The 13,778-nt window shown below is 42.1% G+C and overlaps 1 protein-coding gene across 1 annotated transcript in view; it reads right to left on the bottom strand.

The window, feature by feature from the left end:
• LOC126165291 (uncharacterized) overlaps window positions 1-13,778 on the bottom strand; it is a 380,023-nt gene that overhangs the window by 48,164 nt on the left and 318,081 nt on the right. The window contains exon 24 of the mRNA XM_049920310.1: window positions 4,587-4,715. Coding sequence (XP_049776267.1) covers window positions 4,587-4,715 — 129 coding nt within the window. The remainder of the gene's footprint in view (window positions 1-4,586; window positions 4,716-13,778) is intronic.

Genomic DNA, 13,778 nt, shown 5'->3' on the forward strand with positions numbered 1-13,778 from the left:
AATCTGGTATGATTATGACAAATGGACGGGAAATACGTAAAATTGAGGGAAATTAGACGAAATTTGTAAAATCGCGTAAACCTAGCAAAATTACATCAATTGACTGAGAATGCAAAAAATTACTGAACAATACCATGCAATGCGTGGAGTTGAAGTGGGTTGAGGGTAACCGGACACTCAAGACTGAGAAAAGCTAAAAATGATGCTCTGTCTGCAGATATATGTGTCACATAGAAGCGCTATATTAAAGCAGGCAAAACATATGTTTTTGAATCCAGGACAATGTTCTCAGACATGCAGTCGAATACTATTACCGAATTAGGGTTGGTTCTCACGAGAAATGTCATTCAATAAGTATTAAGAAGATGAATCAGTGTATGTAATAGATTTAAGCCATTCCCTAGCGTATTCTGTAGGAGAGTGGACTGATGCCACGTATATCTGCCTTAATAGTGTGAGGAGGGGGTACTCCAAAGACACGGTGTTAAGGTGAAATTGCTATATTATCCTACACATGAACAATACTACCTAACATCAGAACGCAAGAGGAAGGCTACCAGGATCGTGGTGATGCTTATTTAAACAACAATAAGACTGTTCCACGTCCTTTGGCTACTGATCGTTGTGTTTACTGTTTCTTCATGTCCATTTTCGTGTAGCAGAGCGTGGTTGGGAACTCATTGTATCAACTAATAAAAGTATTGACGTCGTTTTCCCTCGTACTATATCATGGTGAGGGATGGCCACATCCGTCAAAACCGTTACTGCTAACAATAAGTACGACTGACACGGAAAATGTCACTGACGCTACGTACATTTCTGACTTAAAAAGTAGCACCTCTGCAACCATACAAACAATCTCCCCCATCTACCACCAAGTCATATAACTCACAATTTCCGATTTTGAAAACGTGATAAAACTTACAATGATAAAGTAGTTTGTTACAAATTACTGTTTTGAAATTCAAGTTTTTAAAATATAATTTCTGATAATCAAAACAACAAAAGCACAATATTTAATATAAACAATAGATGCTACCATGTCTGTCCCTATAGTGATGTCACTTTGCTTCCTACTTTTGTGCTCGATACATGTTGGCCCAAGTTGGCAGTCTTCGTGATCGTCATGTTTTCAACTGCTGTCAGCCGTAACGGTATTAATTAATAAAGCATTTAGCAATGAATGCCGATGAAGGTACGTATTCCGGACCCGTCGAGGTCACGTACAATTTCGACTTCCCGAAAAGTTAGCAAAAACAAAACACGATGTGATATGAAACACTGAGTTATATGTTTAGTAAATGCTTTAGATGTCAAATGTCTTCTGAAGGACCACACGTGATATGAAAATACACAAAACGTAATATTACACGTGATCCTGTTCGAAGACGAGTAACGATCGCCGAGGCTGTTGCCTAGATTTGTCAATGACTAAGCTAGGAACATCAGGTTTTTCACTTTTCGTCTGTGAGCACTTGGCACATACAAGTTACATAACTCGTTTTCACTCATTGTAGAACACATCGCTCAACTGTGCACGTAGTTGCAGGCCAAAGTATAATATTTTTGAGCCGCTTTGGCTCAGAAAACACTTCGCTTTGCCGTGCTACAAATAATCAAGCACGTATGTCATGACATACTAAATTTCGTGTGAGAAGTTTCAATCAGAGAAATGCTGGTACCCATTCAACGCACATCAAGATGTCATATACGTCTAGTAAATTGCGGAGTGAACCTAATCAGTATTGTGATTTGAGAAATCCCGTGAAACACAACTTAGAATATTGGCAACCGAGATCGACAATATGTAAGAATATGTGTCGGAAGTGAATGTATTTACATAAGAGAAACGAGAACACAGAAAATGTAAAGCTGATGGTTCTCCCATCTTACCGTGCTATATGTATGCATCCTTCTCCTCGAAATCCGAATTATTTACAAATAGATTCAGCTGACGAGTTGTGACGGATTGTTTACTGTTTGCAACTTCAGTCACGGACTCCCGCAAGCCGCGCCAGCCCTGAAAAATGTGAGTGACCGTCGTAGGCTTGAGCCTACTGAAGTCCGTGGAGGTAGCATCGTTTAGAGTTTGCATGTCGGAACATGGCAGTAGCGTCCCTTGTTGTTAAATAAACATAATACACTAAACTAACTCACCAAGCTTCCTTAAACGTGCTACATTTCCTTCAAGCATTATGAAATAGTGAAATGTGGGAATTCTCAAATGTTTACAGACGCCGATCTATCATCTGTTACTCTTTTAGCAGCAGAATTTTTATAGGATAACACCTCTGTGTATCCTGTGTTCTATCTTCCTCTTGTTTACTCGTTTCAGTATAATTTGGATATAAAATTTGTTTTATGTCGGAATCTGTCCTTTGTTAAGCTTGTGCAACTTCGCACCAGGGTACGACTTAAACTAATGTATACTCTGCAAGGTCAAAACGAACTGTAGTAAAGTAACTCCAGTGCTGAGTTGCCTGTATGAGCTCGTTCCGGAATCCAATAAATTGAAAAAAATGGCGAAACGTGCTCTTGGATGTCTTCTCGTGATGAAGACAACAAAGCTGCCATGAAAGCGATCGTTAAGGTATAGTGCAGTGCACCCCGCTTTCTGTGTACCAAATAATGTTCTACGAAACACTGTATTTAGCTATTATTGGAGACTGCGACGGGGAATTTGATTCCGATACGGATGGAGTACGCCAAGGGCTTCCATCCCGATACATCAGGATGCGTGACCGTTGTGGACCTTCTTGTTCAGACATCCCGATAATGCCCAATTTTGTCCCGATTTTGAAAAATACTGTCACTAGCTTGGCTCAAGTACTGAAGTAACGCCATCTGTTAGCGCACCATATAAATGCAACCTCGGTTACTTTTATTTATGTCAACAAGATTATTTCGAAATGGTCATCTCACAGGCAGAGATATAGCAGCTAGTCTGGCTGAACATGAACACAGTTAGAGGTTGCAGAATTCTGACTCCACATTTGCTGAGCATGTACTTAGTGAGGGCAACAGCTACCAGCCAGGGTCACATGCCCTTCACTTAGCAAACAAACACCAAAAACTAAATGTGCGGGAAGCTCTGGAAATAAACAAACATCTAGCTCACAGCCGAGATCTAATATCAAATGACTAGACACAACTTAATGCTTCCCCTTTCCTAAACTTCACATAATCCTCCCAGTTCTTCATTACTTCCCAAACTGTCTGTTCCTTCATATTCATCTATTTTCCTGTGTTCATTGAGTTCTTTTATGTTACTGAAATTGTTAAGTCATTCTTTTAATTGGTTCTTGTATTACTGTTTTTATTCTACTTGGTTCATTTATCTACTGCAAACTGTTATATAGGAACAGTTTTGAGTACAGTGTTAATGTTTTTCCTATTTGCTCACTCTATTTTTGTATGTTGCTCAACTTCTTACTTTTCAAAATGCAGAGCCACCACACTCTCAAAGATGGCATCTACTGTATGTTCTCTCACAGTCCCCCATTTCCTGCATTTATTCATTTCTGATCATCTTATTGATACTGCTGAAGTTCTTCAGATATTCTGTAGTTACAGTTGATTATTCTTTCTTTTCACTGATTTGTGTAGCACACTCCATGTTTAATACTTCTTAAAGTAGCCTTGTCAACTACTAATTTTATTTTATTTTGTAAGTTTTGTTTACTAATATAAACAGTTATGTAGACATGCTTCATCAGTTTTGTGTTGACGTTCTTCCTGTTTACTCCCTTTATTTTTATTTATGGTTCAACTTTTTACATTGCATTGGCACCACACAGTCAGAGATATCATTTTCTGTGCGTCTGTGCTTCAATATACACGCGTAACTTCTTTTCCATGTCGTTTACAAACATTGTAACTACTTTGGCGACAAGAGTCGGTAAATGTCTGATGACGGCCTTGTAAGCCAAAAACGGGTTAACGAAAAAAATTAATACTGTAGAACAAAAGCAAAGCGCTTTTCATTATGAGTATTAAATTGTAGGACCATCATCTGGACATATCAAACCCTTATTAATATAAGCCACGTTTATGTCCAAACGCTCCATCTCCATTCCCACCGTAATTTCAATAGCCTTGCCCTCCCAGACCATGACGTCATCCCTGCAATCTACCCCTACAATAAACTACTCTACTCAACTAACTGCTCCCCCCCCCCTCCCACACACGCACGTTCCTATCTACATCCTACGTATCGGTCCATTCCCACGTGGACATCCCACGTCTTTTTTCCATATAACAACTTTCGTAATACTTCTCACATCCCAATCCATACCTCAGTTACCGGGAGCCACCATCATATGCTCATAACAGTTAGAATGTACACCACATCACGATCTTCTTGTCATAGACCTTTTGTATTAAAATTTTAGATTTTGTGATTCATTGACTGAAGAGACTTATTTTTACTGTTGTCAGCCTGTCTCCAGTACGAGAATTAAAAAATGCCCATGAATTTAGATTTTGATTATTGTTGGCAAATCGATACCACTGAGACTACCAACAAGCCCAGCGTGCTGTTTGCCATTACAAAGAAGAATAACTGATTACTGTCACAAAGTTCTCACCTTCATCTCCTCCAAAACTACAGGGTTCCTGTAGTTCAGATCGGGTTGCTTGTAGTGAAACTGGTGCAGGTAGTATTGCTGGCGGGCCTGGTTCCACTGCCATGCAGAAGGCTCGTTGAAACCACCGGGCTGCAATAGAGAGTCAAGTGAGGCAAGGCACAATACAGAATTCATCATCCACCAGAAAAATTATATGAAATGCTTGAATCTTTACTCCTGAATAAACCATGCATTTGCGTACACATTTGGCGCACGGAGAGAACAATTTTGTTGGTATCTCGACAAACTTTCTATAATTTTACCCTAATGGTCTCTGCCCAAAAACTAATAACTTCAGCGGACTAAATGTTAGCCACCCCCTTAAAAGATCAGACAGGTCGCTTTGGAGTGCAGTAGATCGTGTAGAGCAGTGGTCGTCAAAGTATGGCCAACGGGCCGCATGTAGCCTGAATCATGTGTTTGTGTGACTTGCGTTTCTCAGCCACATTTTATAATAATATGCATCTAGCAACTAACAGCCTAATCCGAAAATGTAAACTAATGTTAAGAGCTTCGTAAGGATGAAGTTTTCCTGCTCAGTAACAAACAGAGATATTTACAGAGTCTGTAAAATTTTAAGATGTGGTTCATTTTAATCGACGCAACTGAATTCGACTATGAATTGTGTAAAGTTGGCCGCTTACCACATGGCCAGAGGGATAAGTGGTGCAGACACTGCGGGGTTAAAGGAAGGGCGTGGTGGGTGGGGGGGGGGGTTGTTTTATTGTTTGACTTCGAATACTGACAACTCACGGGCCTGCGTGCTTCGTACCAGTCAGATGACATGGTACAAATTTCTTCAAACAAGTGACATGAATTCGTGAATGGGCGTTATAGAAGCGTTCATCTTCAAATGCCATACATATTTGTTGCAGGGAATATGAAAATAAATTAAAATTGTTTTAATACAAGACAACGAGTAGGAGAAAACTATCGTTCAAAACAATCAGTAAACATTTCTGATCGTGTCTCATATTGCATAACACATTTAAGTATAAGTACAATTAGTGTTATTAATCAGTTGATCATCCGCTCACACAGACAACACAACAACACCTCGTCAGGCTCTTACAGTGTCGCAACATTTGAATCGCTGACAGTGGCAGCAATGTGAAACAGAGAAGAATCAACACGAAGTGTTACACATGGTGCCACCTTAACAGTCTGTGCTTGGGAGCAGACTGCCAACGTATCGCGCTCTCACCATAGCTTCTCTATTGTGTTCTCGTAATTTACTAATTTATATACCTTATCAATTAAGATTGAGATCACTTCATGTGTGGCCCGTGTCAGTATTGGCTCTCGAGGAAAAAAATTTGTCGACCACTGGTGTAGAATTCTTGCTGCGAGGTCATGCAACACTACACTGCCGGTGTAATTACAGCAGTAAGGTTCTCACAATAAGATGGATGGACATGGAGACCGAAAAAAAGTGCTGTAGTGTGCAGAGGAGGCCATGACCACATAGCGGACGAAATCACCCGATTTGTTGGTGTATCGACGCAGATTGTCCAACGTTGACAGGAAGGATGTAGCTCTCGCAGTAGCCATGTAACGCCACGTAAGACACTGCGGTGTGAAAAGAATCCTAATCGATAGGAACTGGAGACGAGTGTCACGCATTGTCTATGGAAATCAGTTTCAAGCCCGGTAGAAATTGCTCCTCTCAGCGAATACAGGTCCATCTCAAGCACTTTCCGAGCAAACTTTGCTAACGAAATTGCATGTAATAGACATTTGCACTCATAAGAAGACTTACTCGCAGCAGTAGATAATGCTACATTTCTCCAGTTGGTTAAACGACACCTGAAATGGGCAGTGGCTCCTTGAGGTGGTAATGTAGTCCAACGAGTCGAGTTAGGCCTTTTTTATAATGGTGCAAAGACATCGATTTCACTGACTGCCCAAAGACGTCGATTTCGCTGACTGCCCAATAAGACGTTTAACTGACAGTAAGCGGAGGGTGTAGTTTCGACTGGAGGTGGCTCTTTGACGTTGCATGGGTGTTTTTCTTACAAAGACTTGGACCTCTTCATTCAGGTTACCGTGATCACGAACTAGGATGTTTATTTCACCATTTTAGTTGATCAAGTTTTGGTGTTTTTTGTACATCTTCATGATGAACGTGCTGTGGAGACCCCTTTTTTCCAAGATGACAACAGCCCTGTCCCTGTTAACAGAGTTGCACATATACATTTGGTTGCCGACCATAGAGCCCCTCTCCTCACTCCACCCCCCAATCGCACCTCTACTGGACTGCTAAATTGCATGATCGTAAGTCTTCAGAAAATGAGTGGAACTGTTTAGAACAATGGGTGAAATGTAGCACACAGCATCCCTACAGTTTGGTAGCTCTGTAGTACCTATAAAAAACATCAGTGGGTGGCATCAGCAGGTTATGATATGTCTGATGTAACTGGTGGACAGTCTTTTGCAGGGAAACCTACATGTCAGGGGCAAGAAAACCTTTCCTATCCACCAACATATAGCCTGCCATCGTGACACACGTGTTGTGGGAGTAGTATTGATGTGGCTTATTGAACTGTATTGCACGAGCTACATGTACCAGTGATCATAGCTGGCGACAGGTTGAGGTGGATGAAGGAGGTGGAGAGGTAAAGGGCAGGTGAAAAAAGCAGAGGGGAGGCAGAGATGGCAAGAGAAATGGCGAGAAAGATATGGTCTAAGGGAGGGGAGGAAGATATGGTCAGAGAGAAGGGGCAGAGGAACAGACTGGTAGGAGGAGAGGAGGTGTATTCAATATACGATCTGGTCTCATTGATGTGACCACCACTTACATTTGATGTCAACATGCAGTAACTATACACAGATGCAAATAGCAGCATGGACAGTGCAGGGTATATAAAGTGTGTTACGGGCATGTGTAGTCGATCTCACAGTGCAGAAACAAAACGATTTATCTGATGGCCAAAAGGACATTGTCATTGGCTGTTGGGACAGTGTTGGAAGTACTGCAAAATGGCTCTGTGAGCCATTGTGGCTAAAATAGACTGTGCATGGCAAAATGGCACCAGTGAAAGCAGGCGCTGAGCCAACTGTGGTACACCATGGGCTTAAAATGACAGCATTGAATGACAGCCGTTGAAGTGTGTATGAGATAACAGAAGTTCAACTGTTGAGCAGCTTACTGCTCAGATGGACCAAGTGGATACCAACAGTGTCTCCTCAATGACTCTTCAGTGAATGTTGCTGCGTATGGATCTCCACAGCAGGTGCCTTTTCCATACACCCATGCTGACCGCTGTTCATCAGCAACAAAGGGTGGACTTTACACACCAGTACCGCAACTTGACTTTTAGTAAGTGGCGACAGGTGGCCTTTTCAGGAAAATCAAGTTTTATGCTCCATCTGACAGATGGCCATTAACGTGTACGGCGTGAAACGTCTAAACGTATACACACAGCAACAGTCATCAGAAGGGTCCAGGCCTACGTACGTGACCTAGTCTTTCTGGAAGGGCAATGAATCAACACAAGCATGCATCTATCAAATGGTTCAAATGGCTCTGAGCACTATGGGACTCAACTTCTGAGGTCATTAGTCCCCTAGAACTTAGAACTAGTTAAACCTAACTAACCTAAGGACATCACAAACATCCATGCCCGAGGCAGGATTCGAACCTGCGACCGTAGCGGTCTCGCGGTTCCAGACTGCAGCGCCAGAACCGCGCGGCCACTTCGGCCGGCCATGCATCTATCCTCGGGGACCACGACCACCCTACATGCAGTTTGTTTTTCCTTGGCACAAAAGGACTTACCAGCAAGAAATGCAACCTGTCACACAGCTCACAGTGTACATGCGTGGTTCAAAGAGCACCAAGATGATTTTACCCCACTCTTCTGGCCACAAAACTCTCCAGAATTAAACCCAATCGACAATCTGTGGGCCCAACTCTATCGTGCTGTTAGCGCTGTGGATCCTCAGCTGAGAAACCTAGTGCAGCTGGTCACAGCAGTGTAGCCAGCATAGCTCCACATCCAAGTAGCCGCTTTCTAGAACCTCACTAACTCTCATCCTGCACATCTCGTGCTGAAAAAGGTGGTTATTCAGGCTTCTAACAGGTGGTAACATTAATGTGACGGCACAGTGTTCAACACATATGCAGGCGAAGCTGTGGGGAAAGGGCCAGTACGTACATGAATAAATAATTTCAGTATGCACAATCTTTATCGCACTTAAGTTGTTAATTTTTATTTTTAGATGACTGTTTTGATCTTCTAACAGATCGCTTCAGATCTTACATTCCTTAATGACCGCAGGAATCTGGAGTGGAGCAGATTCATCTCTGCAGGTGTGGAGAACACTGCTACAATGATGAACTGCATTGCCCACACCGGCACTGATGGATCTGTTTCACTCCAGCTGTTACTACGGTCATCAAGGATTGCAAGATCTTAGAAGGTCGACTCCAGTAATCTAAAAATGAAATGAAACAACAAAAATGAAATAAATATAACACAAACACAAACTGAAAACATATTTGCTTTACAACTTTTCTACTTCATAGAACAATTTCCGACTGTGTAATACTATGATTAATATTTGTGTGTGTGTGTGTGTGTTTGGAGTAGAGAGAGAGAGAGAGAGAGAGAGAGGAAGAAACAGGCATTCGGACAGACAGACAGATATGTAGCACAAAGAGTTTCATACGAAATTACATAGATAACAATTTACACGTGTCTAAAGATCAGTGTGCCGGCCGCGGTGGTCTAGCGGTTCTAGGCGCTCAGTCCGGAACCACCCGACTGCTACGGTCGCAGGTTCGAATCCTGCCTCGGGCATGGATGTGTGTGATGTCCTTAGGTTAGTTAGGTTTAAGTAGTTCTAACTTCTAGGGGACTGATGGCCATAGATATTAAATCCCATAGTGCTCAGAGTCAAAGATCAGTGTAAACAAGACTGTCACGAAAATGAGCAGGGTGTTGCCTCAAAACATTGTGAAACGACGAGAAGAGGAGGAGGAAATGGAATGAAACTTCATTGGTTAGGATTGTGGTGTTATTTCAGTCAGTACGAAATCGACGCAAATTTTTATAGTGAACTCAGCAGTATTTGTCCAGTTAGCAGTATCACGTTGCACCTCTCTGGCCTGTGAACATGCATTATTTACATGTAAAAGGTGGCATGAAACCATTGTGTCCTCCTGAGACAATGTCGCCCACAAATGTTTTAACTTGTCTGTAATATCCTGAATACTGGCACACGGACGATGTTCCTGTCCGAGCTAGTCCCAGAGATGTTTCATCAGGGACCGATCTGCTGATCTTACTGGCCATGAGAGTATTTCAACATCATGAAAACAGTAGACATATAAATGCCATGTATGAACGAGCATTGTCCTGTTGAAAAATGGCACCAAGATATTGTCACATGAGACATAACACATGTGAATGCAAGATGTCCGTTCTCTTAGCTGTAAGCGAGTGGATCCGCCGTGGGTCATAAACCGGCTGGTGAGAACAGAGCCAGCAGAATTCACCAGCAGGCAGCTGGACAGCTTCTAGGGAGAAATGCAGGACGGGCCGTGCTTTGTGGCAAGCCTCACTGGTCGCTGGACATGTTAGGATCACAGTACAGATTGTATCTCCAGCCTGTGTCGGGATTACAGGGACTGTTTTCGATGAGCTGTTTATGGCAGGAGGTTTTGTGTCGTTTTTGGCAGAGTCCCAAAAAAGACAGAATGGCAGAAAGTCAGAATTCGTCTAAATACACAGCCCGTGAAAGATAACGCGAGAATGGAATAGGGAACAGGAAAGTTCAGGGCTCCTTTGAAGAATGTGAGAAACCGCCAACGAGCTCAAAATGTGCAACGAAATGTGAAAAACAGCTACTACTGTGTAACATAAATAATTTAGCAGTGGGAGTGGGAAACCGTGCTTTGCTTACGGAGATCCACCCTCATTGGCTTGGACCCGAATCTTCCTTGCAGGTGGCAGACAGCTAAAAGTTATTCTTCAGCCACACGTCTCCTCAGGCATACTTCTTATTTCAGCATCTTGATGAAAGGGGTAGACTTCATTTAGGCCCTGATCCCGCTATCTCAAACTTCGACACGGATGCAAGCTGTTGGTACTTAACCAGAGAATGGCTTTGCAGCATCTTAGCCACCACTTGAAAATTGATACGGTGAGATCCAGCTTCAACATTAATGTGAATTATGGGAGAGTTGTTTAGTGCGGCTTCACACGCAACGGTTAGAAGAGCTGCGCCGCAAAGTGGAGCGGTATCTGTCGTTGTAGGTAAGCTGGTCAGGAAGAGAAATGATTAGTGAGAAAGCTAACACAGTAAACAGAAGAGCTACCCAGACAGGTCTGACAAACCTTCCTCACAGCCTTAAGGGGAGTTGCAACGCCCTATCACGACATACTTTGAGATGAAACTTTTACAGGATTTTTGACTGTATGTTCTGAGTCTGCTGAACTACAATAATTGCATTTCAACCACTGATTTCGTAAATACATTTTTTTAATTCAATGGTTAAAAGTTTGTTTACTTTTTGTACTTTATCCTAGATAATTTTAATTATAGATAATATTATGTTGTTCTTTTAGTTCAGTAGACTCAGGATATGTATGTTATTAATACCTGAAAATTTGAATACTCTACTCGAAGTGGATATTTAGGGAAAATGTAAAATTTCAAGAACGGCTTCTAAAGTTTCAAAAGACTGTAACGCACATAATATATGCTTAATTTTTTTATTTTTAGTCACTCAGAAGCACCTTATACCATGCTGTATATCATCCTCTTGATCTTTTTCCAAGTATTTTCTTCTTTCTGGACTCCTTAGTGGCCAACTGTGCTGCATACTCTATCAGTGCGAACCTAGTCCATCCGCTCAAGTTCTCTGATGCAGTCTGCTCCAGGATTAATTCCCACATGCTGTAGCACTTTCACCCTACCAACGTTTGCATCATTAAAAGCAATAACAGCATCACTGAACCCCCACTTTAGTGTCTTCATTCCAACAAAAACATTTTTTGGTTAGCGAGTCCATATAAGATTATTGAACGACTCATTGGGATTTTAAGTCTGACCATGCACACACTTCTTCAGTAATTCAGGATTTGCCAGGTCTCTGTAAACAGGTTTTATGATAGCCATGACTGCTGCTGGGATGGAATGTTTATGGCCGTATGAACTGTTTGAGTAGTGGGCATTGCGGTAATTGCACCATGAATCAGGTCTGGGAGGGCAAAGGTGGTGTACTGATTTTTCTGTGGAAGAAGGTAGCGCATACTGCCTGCTTCATTTTCAACAAATCCTCAGTATTATTTCTAATGGACATCCCATAATACTGCTGTAGTTCATCAATCATTTTGTCTTACAGCCTCTCTCTTATGGTTTTACAATCAGAAAGTTTCTTGTCTCTCAAACTTTGTTTCTACTTCCTCAACCTGGTGCCCATCCTCTTCTGAACAAGACCTTTATAACACAGCGATCCACAGACTTCTATATATAAAAAATTACCGATTTTATTAGATCTTGAAGTAGTGCAAGTAAAATTTTAACATTTTCTACCAGTGTAGATTAATTTAAAAAAATAAAATAAAATACTTTCCATGTGAGTTTATAAGTGATATGTACCTCATTTTATTTGGAAAATTGCAAATTTTATAATGAGATAATCTGAAAATGTGAAAAAAATTTCCGTTCTACCTTCCCTTAAGTAAAGCTGAGACGTCGGGTCGTGAGTCGTGCATGGGTAGCTCAGTTGGTAGAACACTTGCCTGCGAAAAGCAAAGGTCCCGAGTTCGAGTTTCGGTCCGGCACACAGCTTTAATCTGCCTGTAAGTTTTATGTCAACGCACTCTCCACTGCAGAGCGAAAATTTCACTCTGGTATCATTTGAGTATACCCTATCATTGACGAGCACTTGGACGGCTTGAAGCAAGACATAGTGTCACTACTGTGGCCACAGAACTGGGTGTGTCTAAATGTGTCATCTAGACTAAAAACGCTGAGGGCGGAAACGTTATGCCAAAGCATTCTGGTGGGCGTAGAGGGACCATCGCACTGCAAGGCCTAGTAGCGAAAAGGAACACACATCTCACTGCCAAGCAGAACGCTGCAGACCTTGCAACCGGAACCGGTACCCGTCTCTCTGCCAGAACCAATTCATTTCGTTTAAATCAGCACGGTCTTCGTGCTCGGAAGCCTTAAATTCGTTCAACTACGTCACTGTCTGGAAAGATTTCCTTGGTGCAAGGAACATGTTGGTTAGGTTCAGCAACAATGGACCAGAGTGATGTTCTACAACGAATCCCACTTCACTGTCGCAAGAGACTCAGGCCACCAGTTAATGTGGAGGCAGGGGACAACACGTTACACACCCCAGAATCTTCATGAATGTCATCTGCATGACCTAGGCGTTACGGTATGGGGAGGAGTTATGCACAATGATCAAACACGCTGCCTATCTTTGCGAGAGGTACTGTTACTGCACAGCGGTATTTGCAGGGAGATTATTCTAGATCATGTCCGTCTCTTTAGGAGTGCGGGAGGTCCCCATTTTCTGTTTATGTACAACAATGCCCGCCACACAAGACCGCTGAGGAATCGGACACACTGGAAGAGAAGATACTGAACATATGGAATGGACTACGCATTCCCCGATCCTAAACCCTACAGTGCATGCCTGGGATGCTGTAGGCAGACGTAATTCTCAACAAAGGCACACCCCGCCCCCCGCCCCCCCCCCCCTCCCCCAGAACCGTGCAAGAACTGAAAATTGCTTTGAGAGAGAAGTGGAACAATATTTCCCGAGAAACCCTCAATAATTTGGTACCCAGCGTGAATAACAGGTGCAAAATTTGCATTCGTGCCCGATGAGGACATATTCCTTACTCAAAGTCGAATATCGACCTTTAGATTGAGAATATAATTAGTGTCAAAAATGAACGTTATTTATGCCTGTTATCCTGCTTTTCCATGTGATGAAACACGTACTATTTTTCGTTATAAATATACCACTTCGCTTCTATTACGTATGTAATGTGTTCCATATCGTCCATAATTGCTTGTTTTTATTCCTGTCCAACAATGTCTCTGTTTGTTAGCAATTCTCAGGTAGTGTTGTAAACATTTTTTAAGCTGTGAATTTCTCTGTATAGTTCTCCCGAAGAGCTGAAC

Source organism: Schistocerca cancellata, chromosome 1 (genome assembly GCF_023864275.1).
Source record: "Schistocerca cancellata isolate TAMUIC-IGC-003103 chromosome 1, iqSchCanc2.1, whole genome shotgun sequence".
Lineage (NCBI taxonomy): Eukaryota > Metazoa > Arthropoda > Insecta > Orthoptera > Acrididae > Schistocerca > Schistocerca cancellata.